Source organism: Salmo salar, chromosome ssa26 (genome assembly GCF_905237065.1).
Source record: "Salmo salar chromosome ssa26, Ssal_v3.1, whole genome shotgun sequence".
Taxonomy (NCBI): Eukaryota; Metazoa; Chordata; class Actinopteri; order Salmoniformes; family Salmonidae; genus Salmo; species Salmo salar.
Genome location: NC_059467.1, coordinates 25501067 through 25529017, shown reverse-complemented (window position 1 = coordinate 25529017; position 27951 = coordinate 25501067). Strand labels below are relative to the sequence as shown.

Here is a 27951-nt window from a genome sequence, read left to right as displayed (position 1 = left end):
TGACAGTGTGCGCGGCCTAATTGAATAACGATGCGCGTCTTCAGAAAGTAGGAAGTGAAGATTTTATCCAATGACAACTACCTAATTTAGCATGCATGCCATGTTGTCAATGTATGATTTCATTCACTTGCTATCTGGCACTGTAAACAAACGCATGCTAGCGTCAAGGAAAGAGAAGACGAATTATCAGCTAAGGAGGAGACTAGTTAGCTAGTTAAATTAGCTTGACGGGGTTTCCACTAGCTAGCACAGCCACAAAGTCAAAATTGGCAATATCGTAAAAAATATCGAAAACATAATTGGTGTTAATGTAAGGTTAGGCATAAGATTAGCACTGTGGTTAAGGTTAGGTTTAACATCTAATTTTAAGTAGACACATTGTAGAAATAGGTGGTGTTTATGACTTTGTGGCTGTAATAACGACCGTTTGACGGGGATTCAAATAAAAAAGTAAGTCCCGCCGTGACATGCACGTTGGTTTGAAGTTATTGTTATGTTGTGAATGAGACAGGTACTGTAACTAGACAACAAGACAGATACTGCAACTTCTCGTTGTGGTCAACACAAGACCCCGCATCACCGTTATTTAGCTAACTAGCTAGCTTGGAAATGGAAACCTCATAATTAGCTTCAAGTTAGCTGTCATTAGATTAGTTTCCCCATCTACCAGCTAGCTAGCCAGCCAGAATCAGCATAACTACTTGCTAAGCTATTGTATTGACCACAGTGAGTTTGCCTGTAAAGTGTAACGTTAGCTAGACGATTAACTATTGAACTGCTGATTATTTAAATTGTAGCACGCTAGTTAGTTAGATGAAAAGTATCACCTCCTAACTAACATGTGTTTAATAGCATAGCTATTTAGCAGTTAGCTAGTTAGCCATCGATGGCAGAGAGACACGTCTGCAATGGACAGGAAACATATGGGGTTGGGGTCATGGAGATAGTTCGAGGGACCGGTGGGGAGTCATAGTCAGTCTCTACCAGACAAAGTCATGTTAGGATATATCAATGAACCTGTTAGAACTTCTGTGCAGAATCCACTGAAAATCAAATTTTATTTGTCACATGCACCGAATACAACAGGTACTTTACAGTGAAATGCTTACATACAAGCCCTTTTAAATAAATATCCCCCAAAAAGTAAGAGAGAAGAATAACAAATGATTAAAGAGCAGCAGTAAATACCAATAGCGGGGTTATATACAGGGGGTACCGGTACAGAGTCAATGTGCGGGGGCCCCGGTATTGAGGTAATATGTACATGTAGGTAGAGTTATTAAAGTGACTATGGATAGATAATAACAGAGTAGCAGCAGCGTTCTGGGGGGGAGGGGGGGCAGCAGTGCAAATAGTCTGGGTAGCCATTTGATTAGCTGTTTAGGAGTCTTATGGCATGGGGGTAGAAGCTATTTAGGAACCTCTTGGACCTAGACTTGGCGCTCCGGTACCGCTTGCCGTGCGGTAGCAGAGTGAACAGTCTATGACTAGGGTGGCTGGAGTCCTTGACTATTTTTAGGGCCTTCCTCTTACACCGCATGGTATAGAGGTCCTGGATGGCAGGAAGCTTGGCCCCAGTGATGTACTGGGCTGTACGCACTATCCCCTGTAGTGCCTTGCGGTCGGAGGCCGAGCAGTTGCCATACCAGACAGTGATGCAACCCATCAAGATGCTCTCGATGGTGCAGCTGTAAAACCTTTGAGGATCTGAGGACCCATGCCAAATCTTTTTAGTCTCCTGAGGGGGAATAGGTTTTGTCGTGCCCTCTTCACGACTGTCTTGGTGTGCTTGGACCATGTTAGTTTGTTGGTGATGTGGATGCCAAGGAACTTGAAGCTCTCAACCTGCTCCACTACAGCCCTGTCGATGAGAATGGGGGTGTGCTTGGTCCTCCTTTTCCTGTTGTCCACAATCATCTCCTTTGTCTTGATCACTTTGAGGTTGTTGACCTTGCGCCACACGGTCAGGTCTCTGACCACCTCTCTATAGGCTTCTCATTGTTTTCGGTGATCAGGCCCTGTTGTGTCATCAGCAAACTTAATGATGGCGTTGGAGTTGTGCCTGGCCGTTGGTTAACAGCCGAGTCATGAGTGAACAGGGAGTACAGGAGGGGACTGAGCACGCACCCCTGAGGGCCCCCCGTGTTGAGGATCAGCGCGGCGGATGTGTTGTTACCTACCCTTACCACCTGGGGGTGGCCCGTCAGGAAGTCTAGGATCCAGTTGCAGAGGGAGGTGTTTAGTCCCAGGGTCCTTAGCTTAGTGATGAGTTTTGAGGGCACTATGTTGTTGAACGCTGGGCTGTAGTCAATGAATAGCATTCTCACATAGGTGTTCCTTTTGTCCAGGTGTCAAAGGGCAGTATGGAGTGGAATAGAGATTGCATCATCTGTGGATCTGTTGGTGTTGTATGCAAATTGGACTGGGTCTAGGGTTTCTGGGATAATGGTGTTGATGTGAGCCATGGCCAGCCTTTCAAAGCATTTCATGGCTACAGATGTGAGTGCTACAGGTCGGTAGTCATTTAGGCAGGTTACCTTAGTGTTCTTGGGCACAGGGACTATGGTGGTCTGCTTGAAACATGTTGGTATTACAGACTCAGACAGGGAGAGGTTGAAGATGTCAGTGAAGACACTTGCTGGTTGGTCAGCGCATGCTCGGCGTACACGTTCTGGTAATCTGTCAGGCCCTGCAGCCTTGTGAATGTTGACCAGTTTAAAGGTCTTAATCACATCGGCTGCGGAGAGCGTGATCACACAGTCTTCCGGAACAGCTGGTGTTCTCATGCATGTTTCAGTGTTGTTTGCCTCGAAGCGAGCATAGAAGTAGTTTAGCTCCTCTGGTAGGCTCGTGTCACTGGGCTACCCTTTGTTAATACAGGCCCTGCCACATCCGACAAGCGTCGGAGCCAGTGTAGTACGATTCGATCTTAGTCCTGTATTGATGCTTTGCCTGTTTGATGGTTCATCGGAGGGCATACCGGGTTTTCTTATAAGCTTCCTGGTTCGAGTCCCGCTCCTTAAAAGCGGCAGCTCTATCCTTTAGCTCAGTGCGAATGTTGCCTGTAATCCATGGCTTCTGGTTTGGGTATGTACGTACAGTCGCTGTGGGGATGATGTCCTCGATGCACTTATTGATAAAGCCAGTGACTGATGTGCACTCCTCAATGCCATCGGAAGAATCCTGGAACATATTCCAGTCTGTGCTAGCAAAACAGTCCTGTAGTTTAGCGTCTGCTTCATCTGACAACGTCTTTATTGATCTAGTCACTGGTGCTTCCTGCTTTAATTTTTGCTTGTAGGCAGAAATCTGGAGGATAGAATTATGGTCAGATTAGGCAAATGGAGGGCGAGGGAGAGCTTTGTACGAGTCTGTGTGTGGACTAAAGGTGGTCTTGAATTTTTTTCTCCCTCTGGTTGGACATTTAACATGCTGATAGAAATTTAAGTTTCCCTGCATTAAAGTCCCCAGCCACTAGGAGCGCCGCCTCTTGATGAGCGTTTTCCTGTTTGCTTATTGCAGTTTACAGCTCATTGAGTGTGGTTTTAGTGCCAGCATCGGTCTGTGGTGGTATGTAGACAGCTACGAAAAATGAAATATTGAAAACTCTCTAGGTAGATAGTGTGGTCTACAGTTTATCATGAGATACTCTGTACCTCAGGCGAGCAAAACCTAGAGACTTCCTTAGATATTGTGCACCAGCTGTTGATTACATAAATGCATAGGCCCCGCCCCGTGTCTTACCAGAGGCTGCTGTTCTGTCTTACCAATAGTGTATAACCCGCCAGCTGTATGTTCTTAATGTCGTCGTTCAGCCACGACTCGGTGAAACATAAGATATTACAGTTTTTAATGTCCCGTTGGTAGGATAAATGTGCTTTCAGTTCATCCCATTTATTTTCCAGCGATTGAAATTTAGCTAGCAGGGCGGAAGGTAAGGGCAGATTAACCACTCGTCACCTGATCCTTACAAAGCACCCTGATCTCTTTCCGCGAAACCTCTGTTTCTTTCTCCAGTGAATAACGGGGATCTGGCCCTGGTTGGGTGTCTGTATTATATCTCTCCCGTCCGACTCATTGAAGAAGAACTTCGTCCAGTTTGAGGTGAGCAATCGCAGTTCTGATGTCCAGAAGCTCTTTTCGGTCAAAAAAAGACAGTAGCAGCAACATTATGTATAAAACAAGTTACGAACAACGCGAAAGAACAAACAAAATAGCATGGTTGGTTAAGAACCGATAAGACGGCAGCCCTCCCCTCAGGCTCCATCACAGATGGACATCATCTTGTAATTACTGTTTTAGGTGCAACGTTTATGGTCATGTTGCAGCAGTGTGTAGGAGGGAGTTTCCAAGATGTGTGCAGGAGGGCATGGGACAGGATTGTGTAGTTTCGGTGGATAAAGTTGTCAACTGTAGGGGTGCTCATGTTGCTGGGGACCGGAAGTGTCTGGTGCGAAAGAGGCGGGTTGAAGTGACCAGTCAGAGTAGTGCAGGGTGGGTAAGGAATCCTGAGAGGGTCCCAGTGAGTTGTAGATTTGTGCCACAGATGCAAAGGACAAGGAGTGAGTTATGATTCTGTAAGGTTGGCTTATTAGTGTTCATAGCAATGGTTATGGGAGTTCCTCCCATTCTTCTCTGTAGATCCTCTCAAGCTCTGTCAGGTTGGATGGGGTGCATCGCTGCACAGCTATTTTCAGGACTCTCCAGAGATTCAGTTCCAGACTCTGGCTGGGCCACTCAAGGACATTCAGAGACTTGTCCCCAAGCGACTACTGCGTTGTCTTGGCTTTGTGCTTAGGGTTGTTGTCCTGTTAGAAGGAACCTTTGCCCCAGTCTGAGGTCCTAACCTGCTCCAGAGCGCTTTTCATCAGGGAGCTCTCTGTACTTTCCTCTGTTCATCTTTCCCTCAATCCTGACTAGTCTCCCAGTCCCTACTGCTGAAAAACATCACCACTGCATAATGCTGCCACCATTAGGGCTGTTGCGGTGACTGTATTATCGCCACACAGGCGGTCATGAATGCAGTCAAATTCCACATGTCCGTTTAGTCATGGTAATTAGGCTTCTCCAAGCACTGATGCTGGGTGACAATATTAGCCTATCACTTGTGAATTATATATTATCACTTGTGAATGATGCCCAGCATAAGAAACAATGCCTTTTTTTTGCGACACTTTCTAATCATAGTCGCACACCTCATGTAGCTTAGCCCATAGGCCTAAATGTTTTGATCACAGGTTTGTATCACAACTAAAGTGGCCAAATAACTTCTTAAAATTGAGCACATTAATCTGGTTTTCAACGGGTGTAGACCCTAACTGACATACATAAGCAGCGCGTGAGTTTTAAGTTTGGGGAAGATAATTTTCACCATAAAAATTGTCCTTTATAATAAAAGCATTACATGCATAATAGCCAAATAGTTTATCAACATTTTAAGCTAAATGTTCTGATCTGCTGCGTCAGCCATATTGTGTAAAAAAGTTTTTTTGATACTAGTTGTATTAATTTGGGATCTATCGCATCCCACAACTGTCCCAGACTGTTTGGAATATTTATTTCTCACACAGAGTAGAATAGGGCGACTTTTGTACTATGGGGGATAGTAGATTGACATAGGCTCGTGGTTTTGCTGTTCGTTAAGCCTACTCATCTTGTTGGCTGATGAAAAGTAAATGTGGACATTTCTTCCAATATCTTCAATATGCTTCTCGGCAGCGGGATAAGGACGTGTGCAGTTGTGTCCCCGATGTGTCTATCTTCACTTGTAGCCTGTGAGAAAGACCCGATCACGTAATGGAGAGCCATGTGAGTGAGAGGTGATTCAGAGCGCTCCGCACTCGGGGAGAAGGGCACAACGGCCACTGGCCACAAAGGGCATGGATTTTTTTAGGGTGAATTACGGCCACACAAAGGGGATGCCGCCGTAAGATTCTAGGCATTTTCAAGTGCTTGTCAAATTGTGAATGAGTGACTGATGTAGTGTGTAAAGCCTGCGCAAAAAAAACAAAGCAGAGGTCATGCCTTTTCAAGCAACTCTTTTTCAAATCATCATATATTCGCATCATGCAGCTTTACAATGTATTACAAATTAAAACATATAGCCCAATGTTTGTAGAACAACTAAAGTTGTTCAACGCCGATACCGATTATTGGAGGACCCAAAAAACCCGATACAGATTAATCGGCCGCTTTTTATTTTTTTACATTTATTTGTAATAATGACAATTACAACAATACTGAATGAACACTTATTTTAACTTAATATAATACATCAATAAAATCAATTTAGCCTCAAATAAATAATGAAACATGTTCAATTTGGTTTAGATAATGCAAAAACAAAGTGTTGGAGAAGAAAGTAAAAGTGCAATATGTGCCATGTACAAAAGCTAACGTTTAAGTTCCTTGCTCAGAACATGAGAACATATGAAAGCTGGTGGTTCCTTTTAACATGAGTCTTCAATATTCCCAGGTAAGAAGTTTTAGGTTGTAGTTATTATATGAATTATAGGACTATTTCTCTCTATACGATTTGTATTTCATATACCTTTGACTATTGGATGTTCTTATAGGCACTTTAGTATTGCCAGTGTAACAGTATAGCTTCTGTCCCTCTCCTCGCTCCTACCTGGGCTCGAACTAGGAACACATCGACAACAGCCACCCTCGAAGCAGCGTTACCCATGCAGAGCAAGGGAAACAACTACTCCAAGTCTCAGAGTGAGTGACGTTTGAAACGCTATTAGCGCGCACCCGGCTAACTAGCTAGCCATTTCACATCGGTTACACCAGCCTAATCTTGGGAGTTGACAGGCTTGAAGTCAAACAGCGCAATGCATTGTGAAGGACTGCTGGCAAACGCACAAAAGTGCTGTATGAATGAATGCTTACGAGCATGCTGGTGCCTACCACCGCTCAGTCAGACTGCTCTATCAAATCATAGACTTAATTATAACATAATAACACACAGAAATACGAGCCTTAGGTCATTAATATGGTCAAATCCGGAAACTATCATCTCGAAAAAAAAACGTTTTTCCTGTCAGTGAAATACGGAACCGTTCCGTATTTTATCTAACGGGTGGCATCCCTAAATCTAAATATTCCTGTTACGTTGCACAACCTTCAATGTTATGTCATAATTACGTAAAATTCTGGCAAATTAGTTCGCAACGAGCCAGGCGGCCCAAACTGTTGCATGTACCCTGACTCTGCGTGCAATGAACGCAAAATGACACAATTTTACCTGGTTAATATTGCCTGCTAACCTGGATTTCTTTTAGCTAAATATGCAGGTTTTAAAATGTATACTTCTGTGTATTGATTTTACTAAAGGCATTGATGTTTATAGTTAGGTAGTCGTGCAACGATTGTGCTTTTTTCGCAAATGCGCTTTTGTTAAATCATCCCCCGTTTGGCGAAGTCGGCTGTCTTTGTTAGGAAGAAATAGTCTTCACAGTTCGCAATGAGCCAGGTGGCCCAAACTGCTGCATATACCCTGACTCTGTTTGCAAGAGAAGTGACACATTTTCCCTAGTTAAAGAAATTCATGTTAGCAGGCAATATTAACTAAATATGCAGGTTTAAAAATATATACACTTGTGTATTGATTTTAAGAAAGGCATTGATGTTTATGGTTGGAGCAACGTGTACCTAAGAGATTATATGCAACGCAGGACAGGCTAGATAAACTAGTAATATCATCAACCATGTGTAGTTAACTAGTGATTATGATTGATTGTTTTTTATAAGATAAGTTTAATGCTAGCAACTTACCTTGGCTTCTTACTGCATTCGCGTAACAGGCAGGCTCCTCGTGGAGTGCAATGTAAAGCAGGTGGTTAGAGCGTTGGACTAGTTAACCGTAAGGTTGCAAGATTGAATCCCCAAGCTGACAAGGTAAAAATCTGTCGTTCTGCCCCTGAACAAGGCAGTTAACCCACCGTTCCTAGGCCGTCATTGAAAATAAGAATGTGTTCTTAACTGACTTCCCTAGTTAAATAAAGGTCTAAACATTTTTTTAAAATTTAAATCGGCCAAATCGGCATCCAAAAATACCGATTTCCGATTGTTATGAAAACTTGAAATCGGCCCTAATTAATCGGCCATTCCGATTAATCGGTCGACCTCTAGTTTTAACTTAGGAAGAGTTCAGAAATCAATATTTGGTTGAATAACCCTGATTTTCAATCACAACTTTCATGTCTTGGCATGCTCTCCACCAGTCTTTCACATTGATGTTGGGTGACTTTATGCCACTCCTGGCACAAAAATTCAAGCAGCTCGGCTTTGTTTGATGGCTTGGGTCCATCCATCTTCCTCTTGATCACATTTCAGAGGTTTTCAATCGGGTTCCGGTCTGGAGATTGGGCTGGCCATGACAGGGTCTTGATCTGGTGGTCCTCCATCCACACCTTGATTGATCTGGCTGTGTGGCATGGAGCATTGTCCTGCTGGAAAAACCAATCCTCAGAGTTGGGGAACATTGTCAGAGCAAAAGGAAGGAAGTTTTGATTCATGCGCCCTTCAAAGACAAATCTGCCCGATTCCAGCCTTGCTGAAGCACCCCCAGATCATCACCGATCCTCCACCAAATGTCACAGTGGGTGCGAGACCTGGAGAAGCCTACAAGCCATAGTGTCTCGTACCCACTGTGACATTTGGTGGAGCATCTGTGATGATCTGGGGGTGCTTCAGCAAGGCTGGAATCAGGAAGATTTGTCTTTGTGAAGTATGCATGAATCAAGCCATGTACAAGGTATTAATGCCAAAATAACATGCAAAACAGTCCCATTTGTGTGTGTGTGTATGTATATATATATATATATATATATTTATTTCAGCTAAACAGGTGGGGCGCCACTGTGAAATAGTGGTGTATAGGGTTAGTTGGTGGTGCAATTGCCAACCCAATCCCGAAGAAGAGGACATGGCTAGAACAGGGGTTCTTAAACTTTTTCAGCCTGGGACCCAAATGAGAAATTCTCTGTTTTCCTGGGACCCAAGCTTAGGAAAATATGCAACTATACGTAACTATCGGTACATTTTATTGCCCTTATGCCTAAAAGAAAATGCAATATAAATAAATAACATAACAACCCATACATTTATTTTATTTTTCTCAATTAAAAACACTCTTACATACCTGTCTAGGTTGGAACTGTTGCTGTTAAAATACAATAAATAATTTAATTCTGAACTGGAATAAACAGATTTATCACATCACACAGATGTATAACAGAACACACACACAGGCTTTTTGATCGTGCAACCTTAAGTAACAGTACAGATAAAACATTCAGGCCTACTGTACATCTTACTGTATAAATTATTGTTGATAGAAAGTCTAGGTTGGAACTGTTGCTGTTAAAATACATATTTTTTTATTCTGAACTGGAATAAACTGATTGATCACATCACACATATGTAGCCCAGAAAACACACATACACACAGTCCTAATGAGAGGTGTGTGGCTGGTTGAAGTTCTCAACAAGCATGTCTATTCTGGGATCAGTTTTTGACGTGCAAAACTGAGGTCATGCTCAGCATTGACACTGATTCTGTACTTGAGAACCATGACTTGCATAGGTATGTGGTGCCAAGCTGGATCAGAATATCTTCTGCTTTCTCAGTCAGGCAGGAGACTGCTTCCTACTGCAGATGAACAACCCAGAACTGTGTGAGTGTTTGCCTCAAAAAGCATCTTGCTTCAATCAATTTATTCCAGGTCAGAATAACAATTATTACTTGCAATAGTTCCAACCTAGACTTGTTTTCAACAATAATTTCTACAGTAAAATGTACAGTAGGTTTGAATTTTTCATCTTCATCTGTACTGTTTCTTAAGGTTGCACTATCAGCCAAAGCAAGCTAACTAGCTACTAACGTTAGCTATTAGCTGTGTGACGATACAGGGGATTGTTTGAAAAATAAACTCACATCTACTACTATTAGAGGTAGTACTCCCTTATTTCTGCTTATCACCACTTGTTATAAAATGACAATGCCTTGTTAATTGACTTAATTTTACACTTTCGAAGCAGTTTCCCGAAGCATTCTGCACTGTTCTTAAATAACTCCCTGGGTTTACCGTCATGTAGTGCCTGGATGTTTGGTCAGGACGTGTCGTTTTATTAATTTGTTCGTTTTGAGAGACTCATTAACAAGCACTTCTCCACACAAAACACATTGTGGGGGCTCCTCGTAATTTCTCAACGTTTGTATGAAAAAGACAAAAAGTAATCACTGTATTTTCGTTTCCTGACGATTGAGCTCAGTTAGAACTTGTGGCTAGCATGATTCCATTTCATGACAGGGGTTAGTGATGGCGAGTGAGAATAACAAATCAGTGGCTTGAACGACAGCGCTGCGTCGTGTGGGTCGCAGAGTGATCTTCAAGGAAACTTCTGGAAAAAGATCCTGTAAACCGCGAAGCACACGGGCATCTCCCGCTACCTCTCCCACACACGCAGCTGCCAAACTAGAGCAGAGACCGCTGCTAAACAGGGAGCGCACTGAACCAAGAGCGAAGTTGCACTTGGCCAAATCAATTCCAGTAATTCATGAAATAATTATACATTTACGTCGCGACCCACCATTAACAGGTCCGCGACCCATACTTTAAGAAATGCTGAGCTAGAGGGATATAATGCTGACTACACCCATGACGCGCATGTTGATTTTTCTTCTATCCCCACCAGATGCAGTCATGGCACATGTTAAAATACCAAAATCAACTGTTAATCAATTATATTAATTTCAGGGCAGGTTGAAACACATTAAACATTTAGCTGTTGCTAGCTAGTTTGTCCTGGAAGATTAACATTGGGCTGTTGTTTTACCTGACATGCATATGGTCCTTTTTTGAGCTGGTTCTTTGTAGAATTTTGTCCCTGAGTCATACAAAATCATGTATTTCTCTACTCTGAAGAGTAATCCACAGATAAAAAGGTAAACCTAATTCATTTTTAGTTATCTTTATTTATTATCTCATTAGTCTTTCAAGCATTCATGTGGGTTTGTATCTTCCTGATATCCAATAAGGGGGGGACTTGCGGCATGTGGAGTGTAATATTTTAGCGCTAGGCTATGCAGACGCTCGTTCTAACGTGCGAGTTGTGTGGGTGAAATTATTGAATAACATGTATGTGACATTTATTTTGCAATGCTCGCGCACGCAACATATCAGGTGAGTTTTGCATGTAACTTCAGTTGGTTTTGATATTTTACCTGCACGTCATGATCGTGTCTGGTGTGGATGGACAAAATCAACATGCGCGCGAAGGCAGATGCATGCTCGTGGCAGGTGTAGTCAGCATGTTAGTGCCCAAAAGCCTGTTTTAGCATGGGCTACGCGATTCAGGACTTCCACCAGAGATGGAAGAGGAAGTGAGACATCCCACTCGCAATTATTTTCTGGTTCTTATACAGTAAATGAATTAAGCACACCCGACCCAGCTGCTAATGCATTGGTGCTTATGGGAGAGCCACCCCTCTAAGCAGACCGGAACTGTGCAATTTTTCCCAATGGTAAACTGCTTGAGTGGGACATCTTTATTTATCTACCATCTTTGCCTAGCCTTCCCTGTAGCTCAGTTGGTAGAGCATGGTGTTTGCAACACCAGGGTTGTGGGTTCGATTCCCACGGGGGGCCAGCACAGAAAAAAAAAAAAAATGTATGAAATGTATGCATTCACTACTGTAAGTCGCTCGATAAGAGCGTCTGCTAAATGACTAAAATGTAAATGCCTACACCATGTTGAAGTAGTCAACTGGGTGGGACTTCCTATGGGTTAAGGAAGGATGACATAATTCAATCTGGGTCATCAGGAGGGATCAGCCAATTAATGATGCTTGTGTGTAAACCCTCCATAACTGCAGGTGGCATTACATCGCTAGCCTTGGCATCATACCTGTTCAAAGAACATACTCCAGGTGGCAGTATGCACCCTTTCAGTTTGTTTACCAACTCATAGAAGTAGTAGTAGAAGAAAATAATAAAATTGACTACTTCAAAATGGACAAGCCAGTGCTCTCAGAGGCCATAATGGGATCGATACAAAGAAGAGGCCTCTGTCGTTCTCTATGGTTGGGGCACAGCCACTTTATTTGGGGGCAGACACTGATGTTTTCTATAATCTCAAGTTGAAGTGTTGTGTTGTGTCAAGGTGCGTCTTGTGTCGCCAGATGTCTTGGAGACGGATATTCCACACCAGCTGCCTTGTGCATCTGGTACAGCTGCTCTGTCTGGAGGCAGTGCCCATCAGTCTGGACAAGACCAAGGTGAACCAGCCCGAGGACAAAGCCTCAGAGCCACCACCAAGTGTGGTAAGAGATGGTGAAGGATCACATACCAAGCAAGCACAGTGGAGAAACATGGCGGGCAGAGCAGCCCTAACAGCCATGAAAAAAGCAGTCATTTGTGTTTCCTGTATGAGCTCGCACCAGTTATACCCAGCTAGCAAAGATTTTCTCTTACATAATTTATTGAATTGTAAAGTATACAGACTAAACTGAAGGTCTATTGAATGATGCATGAGCTAGTATGCATGTTATGCACTACAACTTACTACATTATGTAATGTAACAGGACACTGGACTCCACTATGACCGTTATCTCAGGGAAGTCATTGATTTTCTGGAAAAAGACCAGCATTTCAGAGAGAAGCTCCATAACACAGATATGGAGGACATCAAGGTATTCTAACAGTGTGTCCTGATCATTCTCCTTGTTCTTACTCTCTCCTTGAGTCATTAGTCATGAAAAATGCAAAACAGCAGCAGTATGATAATCATTACATCACGTTCCCTATAGATGGGGAAGCTGGCCAAAGAGCTGGACTTTGTCAGCCATCATGTAAGGACACAACTGGATGAGCTAAAAAGGCAGGAGGTTAGCCGGCTACGGACACTGATCAAAGCCAAGCAAGACATCGAAGGAGGGAACGGTATGCTGCCCAGTGAAAAGACCATTAATATGCCTAAGTGCTATACTGTTAACATCTAGAAACACTAGGGCGTGTGGGCAAATGACCAAGAAGTACATATTTGAGGGAAAGGTCTCAGGAGGATGTGGTTACTGTAGCATCAGTGTTGAGTCACCTACTTACTTGTGAAACATGCTTCTGAAAATCTCTGCTTCGAATCACAATAGTAACCGCACACTATTACAGACAACAGTAACGTCTCACTTAAACCACTAATTGGAAGGATTACAGGCTAGTATAGATGCACACAGGGTGAGCTTTGACCAACACACCCTGCCGCACTGGATAACTATTATAGTGCCAATGTCAGGTCATCAAATGTCATATTTGTGTAATGACTCTGTTAAACCTCACTCACAGATATGGCAGTAGACCACCAAGCTCTGCTGAAACAGTTTGAGTACCTGAACCACATGAATCCTCACACCTTTGAAGTGGAGGATCTGGACAGACTCATCAAATCAGTAAGTATAATGTAGAATGCATGGGACATACACACAGTAGCTTAATAAAGTACCTGTAGTCCTCTTCTCCTTCAAGACATTTTAACTCTCATCCTTCATTTGATCACAAGGCCACAAACGATCTGGAGAACTATGACAAGGAACGCCATGAGGAGTTCAAGAAGTACGAGATGACGAAAGACCATGAGCGAAGGGAACACCTCAAGACTCTAGACGATGAAGGGAGGATGAAGGAGGAAGAACATTACGAGGAGATGAAGAAGAAACATGCAGACCATCCCAAAGTCAACCATCCAGTAAGTCCAACTGCACTTGGATGCTATGTTATCTGTGTGTTTCAGAGCTCAATCTGTTTGTGCTCACATATGGTCTAGCCAGTCTCTGGACCATGGATGGGCGGGTGGTGGGGGCCACAAAAAATCTGAACTCATCATGAGTGGCTCGAGGGTCTGTATCTAAAAATGTTTAGCTGACATGGTTTAATTGAGTGACTGACATAACGAGAAACTGCTGATGCACAATCACATTTCAAAATGGGATCTTGTGTTTTCTACTATTCTAACTCCCAGCAGTAAGTTGAGACCCCAAATGAGTTCCTAAACAATATACACTGACTGTAGAAAACATTAATGACACCTGCTCTTTCCATAACATAGCTTTCACCTGGTCAGTCTATGATCCCTTATTGATGTCACTTGTTAAATCCACTTCAGTGTAGATGAAGGGGAGGAGACGGGTGAAAGAAGGATTTTTAAGCCTTGAGACAATTGATACATGGATTGTGTGTGCCATTCAGAGGGTGAATAGGCAAGACAAAAGATTTAAGTGCCTTTTGAACGGGGTATGGTAGTAGATGCCAGGCGCACCGGTTTGAGTGTGTCAAGAACTGCAACGCTGCTGGGTTTTTCATGCTCATCAGTTTCCTGTGTGTATCATGAATGGTCCGCCATCCAAAGGACATCCAGCCAACTTGACACAAGTGTGGGAAGCATTGGAGTCAACATGGGCCAGCATCTCTGTGGAACGCTTTCACACCTTTTAGTTCATACCTCGACTAATTGAGGCTGTTCTAAGGGCAAAAGGGGGTAGAACTCCATATTAGGACGGTGTTCCTAATGTTTTGTACACTCAGTATGCATATGCTGTATATGTTTGTTTGTTTGTTTATGGAAATTGATCTGCGAGCCTACAAAAGGGGGATGCCAGTTGCCTATTTCTGCTCTAGACCTTCCCCATACTTAATTATTTAGCTCAAGTGAGCCATTTATATCTAACAGGGGATGAACATTTGTTGTTTTTTGCTGTGCAGGGCAGCCAGAATCAGTTCAAAGAGGTGTGGGAGGAAGCAGATGGTCTTGACCCTGAAGATTTTGACCCCAAGACCTTTTTCAAGCTGCATGGTAAGTCCTCATCAATAGACATCATAGGCTGGGGCAGGGACATCCATCTCAGAGTTCCTCAACATTCTTGAGTTTGAATTTTCAGATTCCAATGGAGATGGCTTCTTCGATGAGCAGGAATTGGAGGCATTGTTTACGAAGGAGGTAAAGATTTGTCCTCTTTTTGAATGTTTCACCTGAAATGATAATGAAACGTGTGCGTGTATAGATAACAGTTCATTCTGTGGGCTCAGCTGGAGAAGATCTATGATCCTACCAATGAAGAGGACGATATGGTGGAGATGGAGGAAGAGCGCCTGCGTATGAGAGAGCACGTCATGAACGAGGTATAGTGTTGTCCCAGCCGTGAACCTTGCATACTATATTCCCATGGATTGCTATCGCTGAAAGTTAGAGATTGGTTTCGTTGATTTAATGAAATAAATAGTTCACATGGTGACTGATTTCTCACTGCTTACAGGTGGACACCAACAAAGACAGACTGGTCTCCTTAGAAGAGTTCCTGATTGCCACAAAGAAAAAGGAATTCCTGGAACCAGATAGTTGGGAGGTGTGGTAGCTATATATATTTAACTCTCATTCATACTGGCCTACTTTTTATACTTCAACATTATAACTCATTATTATGAAACAGAAAGAGTAATAAAAACCATACCATATCTCCAAACACTCCTACATTCAACCACACTGTAATTATGTTGCTTTTCATATCAATAAGGAGAGGTATAAGGGTATGAACTGACACGTCCTCCTTTGTTAGACCTTAGAGCAGAACCAGGCCTACACGGACGAGGAGATGAGGGAGTTTGAGGAGCACCTGGCCCAGCAGGAAGAGGACCTCAATCAGAAAGCATCAGACCTCCAGAAACAGAGGGATGAGTTGGAGAGGCAGCAGGAACAGCTCAACTCACAGAAAGTAGAGCTTCAGCAGGTACAGAGTGGGCAGTGGGAGAACAGACACAACCAATAGGTTCTCTATTAAGTAAGCGAAATATACTTTAGCTTACTTCTTTTGTGTGGTATTGTTATTTTTGACATGAGCTGACATACTTACCTACAACCATCCATCTGCTTATCTCTGTTTGTCTGTGGTGTTTCAGGCAGTAGAACACATGGAACAGTTGAAAACCCAGAAAGTTGAGCCCCCTCCAGAGGTTCATGGTGAGTGATAGTTTACCCCAATTCCATTTTCTCTTTACTGGTGTCGTGTATTTTTCAGAGTGTAGAGGTGACTATGGAAAATGGATCTCAAGATGAGAAATTCTATTGGGGAGAAAAAGGGGTTAAAATAAACACAATTTTAAAAAGATGTAAAAAAATAACTGTTTTCAAAACTATTCTCTTTTTCAGAAGAAGGGAATGCTATCCCAGAGCCACGAGGAGAGTACCATCCTTTGCCCCCGGGCCACAAAGATATGTCCCAAAACCACCCAGGTATGAAGCAAGACAACCACCTCCAGAACCAAATACCCCACAACACCCAGGATTTGTCCCAACCACGACTCCAAGATCTGCCCCCAGGCCATCAGGCAGTGCCATAGGGCCAACATGACTTACCATAAGGCCCCCATCAGAACCAGCCCACTCAACCCCAGCTGCCAGATGAAACTCTATAGACAACACCTCTGGCTCCATGGCCCCCAACCCACAGACCTTTGCACACTGGACTGGAGGTATATAAGTACTGTGGAGGTCCCTCCATATGGTTTTCAGAGTTAACAGAAAACCTGCTGGAGAACACAGGAGGCATTTACAGTATCTCTGCCCACTTGTGGATGTCAATTTGAGCCTCCAAGGCCTAGAAATGTTTTATACATTTGCAGTCAGGGAATTTGTGTTATAGAGTGCATATGTGGTATGTGGTGTATGGATTGGTCATAATTGATCATTACTTAAAATGCAGAGCTTTGGTGGAATTGTTTTGGTAGTGTCAATGTATTTTGGAACATTGTTTTTAATTAGTGCTGTGTGATGTCATGACAATTAGGCCTAATCATTGTCAGGTCACTCTAGCTGAATAATGATAATGTTGTGAAATGTATGGATTCCTGAAAAGGCTACATTTCAAAAGGCACTGAAAATGGCATTGGGAGCATTATGAACAGTAAAGACAACTGTCTCATGGAACAGAATAGAATATAAATATACTTTAGCTTTTTGTATGGGTTCATTCCTGTGTATTACATGGCATTCGCTTGGCCACCACTTTATTTCATATCCTCAAGTCTGATAACAGCAATGTATGCTAATGTTGGCTATTATGGGCACTAGTCATGGGAAACCTGAGTGGATTGCAGTCTTATTTTGTGGTGCTTATACTATAGCCAGCTCTTTGGATTATCTTATTTGATGTGCAAGAGTCAGTTGATGATCTGGTTATTTCTGTAGAGATTATAGATAATCATGTCTTGTTTTCAAGTTTGTGCTTGAATGAGGCTTCTGTTCCTAATGACCTGCAGGTGTCTTGGCCAAGGCCAGTACATGTATTGATACTGAACAGGCCCATTACCAGGCAATGAAGTCTACCTTTTGTACTCAGCACATCACCCCCAGAGTCTGTCTTTTATTGGGCCTTTTACTTTTACCAAATTCTGCTGGCCAGGGCAAATGCTCTTTTATCTTGCACCATACAGAGGTGTGCCTAATTTTTCTTTGTATAAAATATTCCATCATTGTTTGTATAAAAGATTAGTTTAATTTTCAATGACCAATTGCACAGGAAAACATGTAGACTTTTGTTCAATTGAAGACAATATAAAGTGATTTTCTTTATAGCTAGCATTCAAGACTGAGTGAAACTCTTACATGTGAAGTTGACAGAATCCTTACATTCTACAGTGTTGATATCAGTTCCAAGGTATGATGTTTTTGGACAGAGCAGATAGGAAATGACAAACGCAAATTTACAGAACATAACTCCAACAGCTACCATATGGCCAGAGCAAAATGTATGCACAGGAAATCTTCATTTTGGGTAAATCAGTCAGACCTACAACCTGCTTAGACTACACACCATTTGTACTGACTTTACTCCCAAACATGCCATGGCAATACAATGTACAGTATAAACAATCTTCACATTGAGACAAAATGTCCTTGCATGGTATGACTACCGTAAATATATTGTTTGGTCTTTCGTGTCATGCTTCCAAAGCCTGTCACTAGCCCCAGACAGTTTTGTAAATGATTTCCTATTAAGCAAAGACCCAAATAAACAGTCAAACAGCAAAGGCACACACGTTCCAGCTTGATCAGTTCAAGGCTATGCAATAGCATGATTGTGAGAAAGATAAAGATCTGAGTGGTATGTATGGCTTTCAGACCCAGGCTTCACCAAACCAACCTAAAGGTTGATATGGAGAGGAACAGTCAGATCAGGGGAAGGATGGTCCAGGAGATGTTTAAGGTTGCCCTAGGTGGAAGAGTTGTTGGTATCCAAGACTAATTGGCTTGATGTCCAGCCATTTGGGTCACCATCCCTTGGCTGGGCTTGAACAGTCCCCCCCGGCCTGCAACCGCCAAGCAGACAGAAAATAATCAGTCAGCTGAGGCCAGCCTGTCACCCTTTTATTCTGGGTTAAGTCTGGGCATGGAGTACAATCAAATACCCTCATCCACATTCTATAAATTGCTAGTGTGCACCTGCCAAGGAAGAGATCTCAACTCTAATAGGGAGACAAAATGGGCATTTTTACGAGCAAGTTAATACACCCATCACAAAATGGAATCCTGAAAACAAGTCGAAGGTAATCACTGCCTTCATGTCAATTCAGTTATATACACAGTGACTAAGAGCTTTGAAAGCTTTTATCCAGGTCATACAGAATAATAGTATGCATTTTGCCAGATGGAACCAAAAGGGGCGGGGTACATCTGTTGCCCAAGTATTTACAACACCACACCACAGGCTTACTTTGAAACTCAGTGACATTTGTTTCATGAATGTTAATGGCCAACAATACATGTATGCTCCCATGACAGAAGGCAGGGCACGGAGACAGAAGCAGATTGAAGTCCTTTCAGCAAAGCATAACCAAAATCCTCCAACCCACTCTTAACCCCAAGAGATGTCAGCAGAGGCAGATAAGGCTGTGAGAGCACCACAGATCAGGGACCAACAAAAATAAACTAGCAGCAGACAGCAGGTTATACAACACATCTTTATTGAAACAGTCTCCCAAGGAGTAACATCAGCTTACAAAGAGGAGATGGTGAGAGACGGAAAAAAACAAACATGTAATGCAATGAGAACCAAAAGCACAGGGGAAAAGTGGTTGACAAGGCTGGGCAGAAAATATAAAAGATTCTCATGGATTGGACTGACAGTTGCAGGGGTTTTTTGCATTTATTTTGTACAAAAAATAAATTAATGAAATCTTTCAAGTTTACAGGAATATCTATTTGTTGTTTCGAACACAGACTTGCTGATAAATCTAAATGCTGTGGATTTCAGCTTTACATGTGTTAAAACAAAAGTATCTTAGACATACCAAAGCAGGCTTACTCTGATAAATAGGCTAGGAGAAATGAGAAGATAGATGAGAAACAAAACAAAAAAAGTTTATAAAAGTGAGCTGGGGCAAACATTCATAACATCTGAATGTTCAATGTGGCGGAAGTTGACAATCCTTTAAGCGCTTTAGGATCGCATCGCTTGAGCATTACCTCGAGAGCAACCCCGAGGTCCCTGGGCTGCTCCCCGCTTGTAGCCTGGCTGATATCCCTCCTGTAGAAACAACAGGTCATTCAGAAAGACATATACAGCACCTTCATGACAGCATCTGGGACAACAACTCACGCAACCCTAATGCAAGGGTCAAGTGTCTTCTTGTCACTAGGACCTAAATGGTTGGCTGTGCCCTTCCTTACCCGTTGGTAGGTACTGTTGGGGTAGTCCCGGGGTGCCGTGCTGAACTGGGCCTGTTGCCCATAACCATTGTTTGGAGTGTTCGAGAAGGGAGGGCGATAGCCATCATATCCTCCTGAGGAAGACAACCACTTATGCTGTTAACACCATAATAAATCACTCCTGTATGAAATGATGTCCCTTACAGTAAATCAGCTTGAGCTCATACCTCTGAAACCGTTAGAGGATCCTCGGTATCCATTGATCATGCCCCGGGGGTTCCTGGGGCCTCCGCGAGGCACGGCCCCCCTACTGTTATAGAAGGACTGGCCTTGCCGCCCAAAGCCTGGCCCCTGCACCTGGTGACCCGCTGCCGACGACATCACTTGGTCTTGGGTGTGGAAGCCTCCTACAGCTGAGGACAACATTATAAGAGTCATTAACAACATTTGACCTTTCTGATCATGCCCTTAGACCCAAGGTCTACTGCTCCTCAGACTCTGCTTGTCTAAATCACATCCTCAACCCCAACAGCCACCCCAGTCCCTTTCTCACCGGACTGTAGAGTGTCCTGCTGGATGTCAGGCTCCTCCACGGAGTGCTCTGCCTGGCTGCTGAAGCCCTGGCCGTAGCCACTGGGGAACTGCTTCAGACCGTCTGCTTCGTTAGTGGGGGGCACGGGGGCGTTCAGGTTGAACACCTTAGGGACACAATACAACCAGAGAAAAGCTTTCATTTAGAGGTGTCAGATACCCACGCAGGACTCGCAGACAACAGCAAATCACCACTAACAGATTTTAGTCTGATTATTGAGCATAGCGTACATACTGTTCAAGGTTCGCTAAATAAAGGTAATCAGCTTAGAGTTGATTATAAAGCTTTATGTAGACATGGGGGCAGACAAGAGCATTCTGTTCTGCTCTGACAGAGAGGGGGGTGGGGGGGTATGGGGTGAAGCTTGGTTTTGAGAAATGTAGGCCAACACTGGAATTATACTTATTAATTCAGTTGATGTCCCAATCAGTTTTTTCATTATCCTTACAAAGTAAATCTGGTATTACTGTTGTGTGACAGTGTGTACTACTTCTATTCTCCCTGTCGTAAGACTTGTGGTACCATCAACATGTGGTAAGTGATTAGAGTTAAGTGGGTTATATGACGGTTTTGTTCAAGTGAAGCGATGTCAGTTAAGTCCTCCATTAACAAAGCCTACCGCTTGCATGGACTGGAATGGTGCTGCGTTGACATTGATGCCGCCGCTGTGGGGGGTGGAGACGGGCGGGAAGGCAGAGGGCAAGGAGGACGGGGCGGGGGACTGCTCAGACGACAGGGACATCGAGGCCTGGTTTAGGGAGGGGGCGGGGCGTGGAGACAGAGACGTCACATACTTCAAATGGTTTTCACAGACACTTCAGGACAGGCAGGTAGGATGAGTGTTAACCATCTCTCACACTGCCCAATAACAGCCAAGCATAGAGAAGCTCCACCACCCACCCACACAGCCAGGGGGGTAGAGGAGGGTGGAGCAGAGGGCACCTTGGGGAGGGAGGGTTTACCTGGATGTGGTCGGTGCCGTCTGTCTGTGGCCGGGGCTCTGCTGTGTGGGAGGGCTGGTAGAGGGGCGCTGTGGAGGAGTAGGCATCAGGTGTGGAGGAGTAGGCATCAGGTGTGGGGGAGACCATGAGGACCTGGGGAGGGAAGGGGGAGAATAAGGGAAGGTTCACATGGTACCCTTGCCCTTTAAATAAGTCTGCTCCGGTATCGAGTCTTGGGGATCACTACTATCAGAATTCTGTTCCAGTATCATTATTGCTACTTACTTGTGTAGATTCAGGAACTGAGCTTGGTTGAGCAAGTCTGGATTCTGAATGAACTGTACACAAATATAAAATGGTTTGTTGGTAAAACAGCGAAGAGCAACTACAAAATAAACAGACAAAACTCAAGAGTATATAAGCAGTACTACACAAGCCGGACAGTTTATTAGGTACACCACCCTGTTCATGAAAATGAATCGCTCCTACAGACAAGTCACGCGACCTGCTATATAAAGCAGGCAGACAGGCATCCAGGTACTGTTCGATTGAACTTTAGAATGAGCAAAATAAGTGACCTAAGAGACAGCATGGTATGATCATGATGCCAGGTGCGCCGAATCCAGTATCTCAGAAATGGCCGGCCTCCTGGTCTTTCCACGCACGACAGTGTCTTGGGGTTACCGACCGTGCGACAAACAAAAAACATCCAGTCAGCAGCAGTCCTGTGGGCGAAAACAGCTCATTGATGAGAGGCCAAAGGAGGATGGCAAGAATTGTGCAAGCTAACAGGCGGGCCACAGAGACATAACGTTTCAGTATAACAGTGGTGTGCAGGACGGCATCTCGGAATGAACTCGGCAGTCCTTGTCACGGATGGGCTAGTGCAGCAGATGACCACTCCTATCAGCTAAAAACAAGAAGCGTGTCCAGTGGGCACGCGAACACCATTAAGGAGTGGAAATACATCGCCTGGTCCAACGAATACTGGTTCTTGTTGCATCATACTAATTGGCATCGTCAGGATTTGGCGTACGTAGCATGAGTCCATGGACCCATCCAGCCTGGTGTGGGGACTGTTTTCCTGGCACACATTAGGTCCCTTGATACCAATGGAGCAACGAACGTTTCCGACACCTTGTAGAATCCACTCCCCAAAGAATTCAGGCTGTTCTAGAAAAAAAGCGGGGAGCCGACCCATACTAGATGGGTGCACCTAATAAACTGTCAGTGAGTGTAGATGCGAACATCTCTAGGAGGACTACAGCCTCTGAGTGGTGGTGTTGGTCAGAGGGGAGTTAAAACAGAATGTGATGTACTAACACTTACCCATCTGCTGCAGGTCCACGCTCTGTGCAGGCTTCATGGGCTGGGCCAACACGATGGCTGGGTCCAGGGCATGGCCATCAAACTCCAACATGGAGTCCTGTGGAAGGAAGCACATGGGTCAGCATGAACAAGAGACCAAACAAGATCCAATGAGGCACCCAGCGCAGGACCATAGGGGGCAGTTGGAAGGATCATCACCTGCATGAAGTTATAGGTCCCCTGCATCTGGGCCATGAGGTCCTGTACGACCTGCTTCCGGACCACGGGGTCAGGCGTGTGGGAGACTGGGCTCACAGTGTGGGGCTCGGGGGTCATCTGGGGAAGAGCCTGGTGCTGGAGGACGTTTACCACCTAAAGACACAGGGACAGATTTAAACCCAGCTGATGACATTGGGCCATGGCGTTACTTGTTGAACCCTAAAAGATTCTGTTTGTGACTGTGTGATATGAGAGGTGTAGACATGCAGCATACCTGGGCCTCTGCTGTCCACTCCTCTACTTGGTCGTTGCCAGTGCTGCTGCATGTTGTTTCTGGAATGAACTGTCTGTTTACAAACTACACAAATAAACATAAGATCACTTGATTAGATTCCAATAGGTAAGGTAAACCAGAGAATTCTGAACCTTACAGCAGTTAAGAGTCAGGGTAGAGATTGAACTCACCTCTGTGGCTTCTACTTCAATAGCCTCTGTGTATTCTTCAGTAACTGTTCCTTCTGTAAAAGAGATACACTCTGATTAATATCCACTCATCCAGGTCCACACACACACTGACCAATCGTAACATGAGTTCCTCTCAGGTGATGGTAATCTAACCCAGAAGTAAAATCTCAAGGAATTACGTCAGCTGCGTGATTAACATCTGTCTTAATACATATAAGTAATTGAGAGATACAGCGACAACAAAGTCTCCACCCTCGCAAAAGGAAACGTTCAGCCAAAGCGAAGCAGTTTAAGCACTGCCTTCGCCCAATCCTGATACGTCCAAATAGCCCGTGCCAAAAACCTTTAAAAAAAAACAGAACTAATGGTGCTCATTCAGTCCTGGCAGATTCTCTCGGTCTACACAGAGATTCTGTCCACGGGAGATTACCTGGTTCTGCAGGCTGCTCCCCGCTCCCCGACGACTCATGCGCCACAGACTGCTCCTCCTCCTCTTCTTCCTCCTCTTTTTCACACACTCCGTTCTGATGCGTTTGTGCTCTGTCAAAATAGCCACTCAGCAGCACCTTGTCCAGGGTCTCCTTCAGTGTCTTGTCTAGAGGAAAGGGGCGGATCATATTCACAACGTATTAGAAATGTCTTGACAAACATTTTTGTTGTGCAACAAACACTCAGAGTCAGTCAATAGGCCGGGTCTATGCTTGGTATAATCACAGCTGTTACCCATTCCATAGCACCATGCCAGGCCTGGCCAAGAGCCACTGCTCGAAGCACTTTAATAACCTACACGTATTTATAATCCACAATGCCATATGATCCACCACAAAGTTGTATCTCAAACATGTGGGGTGGATGCTCAGCGTTTGTGGAATGACAGGTGTCCTGTGTCTGGGCTGGCACTACCCCTCAAAGCCCACTGGCCTCACCCCAGTTCACTCCAACCACCCAGAAAAGCACTTCCCCTTATACATGTTCTGCTAACATGGACTGTATGTCCAGCAAGCCCTTTGTGCTTCAAGGAGCTGGGTGATGGATGGGCTTTAGTCATAACACTGCTCACAGTTGAGCCAGCTCAGAAAAATGTCCTTCCAAGCTCTTTTTTCCCCAAAATCTAAGATAAGCCCCAAGATACTCAGTATACAGATGGGGGTGTGGGTAACTAATTAAACAAGCCAAAGCCTACATGTACAGAGTAAATACATTGAGAGCTACTTCAGAAGTGTTAGAAACATACATGTGGTTCCTGCCACAGCCTGGTCTCTGCCCTCTAGCAGTTCCCATAGGTGTAGGGAGGCCTCCTCATACTGGTCAGTCAACCTGGAGAACAGGGAAGGACATTTACATCATGCCTACCATCATATTACGTCACTCCTCCATCAAAAAAAAAGAGAAACAAAAAGGTTTGTACCTGACGTCATGGTCCCGTTCCGGGCCCACCAGCTTGTAGAAACTGTCCAGTGCGGTGAGGTTACCGTCGGTGAGCAGGGGGGAGCCTGCGACGGGCTGTTTCAGGTCCTGCCTCGTCTGCTCATCCCCCAGTCGGTCAAGCAGGAACTGCAGCTCCAGAACAGCCTTCAGCCGCCTCTGCTCCGTCTCCTCCCGCAGCAGCTGCTCCCTCCGGGCAGACTTCTTCACTGCTTTCTGAATCTGCAAGGAAATGGGGAAGGAGTCGTCACTGCACTATGGCCACAGCGACTGAGAAACACCGCCTAATACAGCGTGGTCATAGTGACCAGAATGAAACCTTGAGACGGAACTCACCTCTTGCCCCAAAGAGAGGAAGCTCTTCTGCAACTCCCTCGCAAAATCCAGGTTGTTGGTCACTTCCTGGAACTTGGTCAAGGCATCCTACAGACGAGACAAGAGGGAATGAACATTAAATCTGTTTTGTTAGCTGTGTCACAGATCAAAACGACAAACACCACAGTATAAAAACAATGGAAAGCTGAAGAATGACAGATTATAGTACATATGCAACAGGTTAAACAATCAAGTTTACAATTGAAGTTCACTGAGATAACATCGACCCAGACCAGTGTCTTGTACATACCAGCTGATCCTGGTTCAATCGTTCTCCTTTATTCTTCTTGGCCTGGTAGTCATCCAGCTTGCCCTATAGAAATATGGCACATTTAATAAGGGTTACAAAAGGTCTGCTGAGATTCTTTCAGAAGAAATATACCATCTATTAAGTGCTGTGATTCTAACGCCAAATAAAAGTCACAGGTTAATGATTGATTACACCAACTAAATTTGTCTGTAGCCGTAATCTTAGCCTTAATCTTAGTTACCAACTTTGAGACAAAGTCAATGCAGGGTCATAAAGCAGACAATCTTCCCAGACAAGAGAGACATCCAGAATTGCTCCTCAGTTGGTCTCAAGCAACAACTAAGCATGAAACAACCTATTATTTGAAAGCATGCTTTGATTTAAAAAAAAGATAACATTGTTACCTTTTTCTTTTCCATGTTGCGGACCTTCTTGTCTATCACCTGCAGGACCTGCTTCATGGCCTCAGATTGGGTCCCAGAACCCAACTCTGGGCTGGAGGACTGAACAGCATTGTGGCCAACTGTTGCTGAAGGCATCTGATAAGACAGAAAATTATTTGTAGCAGTCATTATTAGTGAAGGCTACAAAACACTGAGGCTGTAATTGAATAGAATGAAGGTTAAAATAGGTTGATTAAAACACAGTTTGCCAATGCATGGTGCTGTAAACAACAAAGGCCGGAACAATGACATTACATTGTTGACCACATAAGTGGTCAGACAGACATTTTAATATACTTTTTTTTTTTTTTTTATCAACATGGAGTACTACCTATTAACATTCCTTGACAAAAAAACTAAGAGCCCTATGAATCACTTTGGATATTATGTCGGTTTGCAGGATGCTTTCTGTCAACCGCTAACGTTCGCTAACTCAAGACAAGTAACGTTAACGTTATAATACAATAGCTAGTACCTAGCTAACTAACGACGTTAGTATTCCCAGATTTGTTGCCATTAGCCAACTAAGAAACTAAAGCCGCGAGGCACAGGAAAAAGGGGATAAATTGCTAGTCCTTTGTGAGCAGAGGGACTGTCAGCCGAGCATTGTCCATTGAACCGCATAAACGTTACCTGCCAAACTAACGTTAGCTAGCTACGCTACTCATCTTCCATCAACATCAAATAAACAACTATTCCGACAAAACACTTGATGTAGCTACCTACATGTCGTCACAAGTATAACAGTTTTGCCATTTGAAAACAGATGGTCATCAAATTAGGCTTAAACTTGAATCCCATCCCACAACAACCCCCATCCGGCTACAAGGCTAGCTTAGCTACATTTAGCTAGCTAGCTAACGTTAGCTAGTTTCATTTTCTCCTCGCATTGTTACCGAGACCGGCGTTAGCTAGCTGGCAACGCGAATCACTTAGATGCACGATAGAAATCGATAGCTGACTAGCTAGTTAGCTAATTAGTTAGCTAACGCGATTCGAAAAAAATATGATTGACTACATTTATATGAACGACAGCCATCACACTAGTTTGTTGAAATGTACCTTGCTAATGTGGTTACTGAACTTGGATTCCGTTTAATCAATTGGATGACAGGACAATGCTAGATAGAGACGACTTTAGTCAGAGGCTAGCCTAGCTCGCTAACTTAGCTAGCAAAATTATTTCTGAATTTGACGCTGACAACATTCACTTACCTTTAGGCTATCTGTCTTTGTTCGTCGTCTGACGTTGTAGTTTTAGCTCTATATATTTCGTGTAACTTGTATGTTATTTTGTATCGACAATGGTGTTCCGCCTCCCCGGCCTCACCGAGAACTATACACTATACTGCTGGCAGGCTACAGATGCTAACGAGACACGAGAACAGGGTCGGATGGCTGCAAGGCCCCGTTGGTAGTCCTAGAATTGCCTGAGTTCATCTTGGTAGACTGACAGATTGAACTAGAATCAGTCCTCAACAACATTGCAATTTAATTGCAGATTAATTATTATGGAAGCTGTATTTGACAGATTTAGGTAAGAATTTTTATGCAAGTCCATTTGTATTGAATCCCAAAAGTATTGCAAGCCATTTACTGAATCCCAACTTTATTTAAGCCATTCTTCTCTGCTTTGAAAAGTACAATTGATTATCCTTTGCAAGTCTATCGAATGATTACGTCTAAATAATATCACAGTTTCTAAACCCAAAGGCGCAAAAACGCGAGACTCCCGGGAACAGTTGCCAAACAGACCAGGCCAGGGATTGAGAAGTGAAAAACATCTTCCTTAGTTGTTAAGTTTCTCGAAATCTAAAGGCACAACCTTGATTCGAGACAATGTCGTAAGTAGTTGAACCCCGTGAAAGTGACAAACTGACACGTTTTCATTTTTGTAAAAAACAACTATATATCGAAGAAGTGCCTTTGAGGGTATGTACAGGCGCAGTGTGGCGCGATACGACGGACCCGATGACGTGTTCTACATTTACATTTACGTCATTTAGCAGACGCTCTTATCCAGAGCGACTATCCAGAGCGACTTACAAATTGGTGCATTCACCTTATGATATCCAGTAGAACAACCACTTTACAATAGTGCATCTAAATCTTTTAAGGGGGGGGTTAGAAGGATTACTTTATCCTATCCTAGGTATTCCTTAAAGAGGTGGGGTTTCAGGTGTCTCCGGAAGGTGGTGATTGACTCCGCTGTCCTGGCGTCGTGAGGGAGC

The 27951-nt window shown here is 43.8% G+C and overlaps 2 protein-coding genes across 6 annotated transcripts; one reads left to right on the top strand and one right to left on the bottom strand.

Moving 5' to 3' along the window:
- The first annotated feature begins 116 nt into the window (after positions 1–116).
- Positions 117–17400, top strand: LOC106587507 (nucleobindin-2). Of its 4 annotated transcripts, XM_045708108.1 has the most exons (14): positions 118–450; positions 4018–4104; positions 12191–12331; positions 12594–12701; positions 12819–12951; positions 13351–13454; positions 13565–13750; positions 14764–14854; positions 14940–14998; positions 15088–15180; positions 15315–15404; positions 15615–15785; positions 15955–16015; positions 16205–17400. In XM_045708108.1, exons 3-14 carry the CDS (start codon positions 12191–12193, stop codon positions 16393–16395), a joined length of 1428 nt encoding a protein of 475 aa, XP_045564064.1. In that variant the 5' UTR covers positions 118–450; positions 4018–4104; the 3' UTR covers positions 16396–17400. The 4 variants fall into 4 exon arrangements, with proteins under 4 accessions (XP_014031428.1, XP_045564064.1, XP_014031426.1 ...); XM_014175953.2 differs by lacking the exon at positions 4018–4104 and having other exon boundaries at positions 117–450; positions 12172–12331; XM_014175951.2 differs by lacking the exon at positions 4018–4104.
- On the bottom strand, positions 17015–27661 carry caprin1a (cell cycle associated protein 1a). Of its 2 annotated transcripts, XM_014175948.2 has the most exons (19): positions 26936–27656; positions 25682–25816; positions 25278–25340; positions 24989–25075; positions 24636–24874; positions 24462–24544; positions 23658–23822; positions 23228–23280; positions 23037–23120; positions 22763–22915; positions 22565–22661; positions 21521–21573; positions 21257–21388; positions 20914–21042; positions 20256–20400; positions 19930–20115; positions 19724–19836; positions 19520–19580; positions 17015–18363 (listed from the first exon to the last, which is right to left on the bottom strand). In XM_014175948.2, exons 2-19 carry the CDS (start codon positions 25814–25816, stop codon positions 18296–18298), a joined length of 2046 nt encoding a protein of 681 aa, XP_014031423.2. In that variant the 5' UTR covers positions 26936–27656; the 3' UTR covers positions 17015–18295. The 2 variants fall into 2 exon arrangements, with proteins under 2 accessions (XP_014031423.2, XP_014031424.2); XM_014175949.2 differs by lacking the exon at positions 20914–21042 and having other exon boundaries at positions 26936–27661.
- Positions 27662–27951: the final 290 nt, after the last annotated feature.

What these genes read in the sequence shown, in the direction of transcription:
- caprin1a (XM_014175948.2), bottom strand. Translation starts at nt 25,816, where the DNA reads ATGCCTTCAGCAACAGTTGGCCACAATGCTGTTCAGTCCTCCAGCCCA. An exon ending in TCCTCTCTTTGGGGCAAGAG is followed by an intron (nt 24,875 to 24,988) that starts GTGAGTTCCGTC and finishes ATTTCCTTGCAG; the next exon opens with ATTCAGAAAGCAGTGAAGAA. An exon ending in TTGAAGTAGAAGCCACAGAG is followed by an intron (nt 23,121 to 23,227) that starts GTGAGTTCAATC and finishes TTATTTGTGTAG; the next exon opens with TTTGTAAACAGACAGTTCAT.
- LOC106587507 (XM_014175953.2), top strand. Translation starts at nt 12,191, where the DNA reads ATGTCTTGGAGACGGATATTCCACACCAGCTGCCTTGTGCATCTGGTA. An exon ending in AGGCATTGTTTACGAAGGAG is followed by an intron (nt 14,999 to 15,087) that starts GTAAAGATTTGT and finishes CTGTGGGCTCAG; the next exon opens with CTGGAGAAGATCTATGATCC. An exon ending in GCCCCCTCCAGAGGTTCATG is followed by an intron (nt 16,016 to 16,204) that starts GTGAGTGATAGT and finishes TCTCTTTTTCAG; the next exon opens with AAGAAGGGAATGCTATCCCA.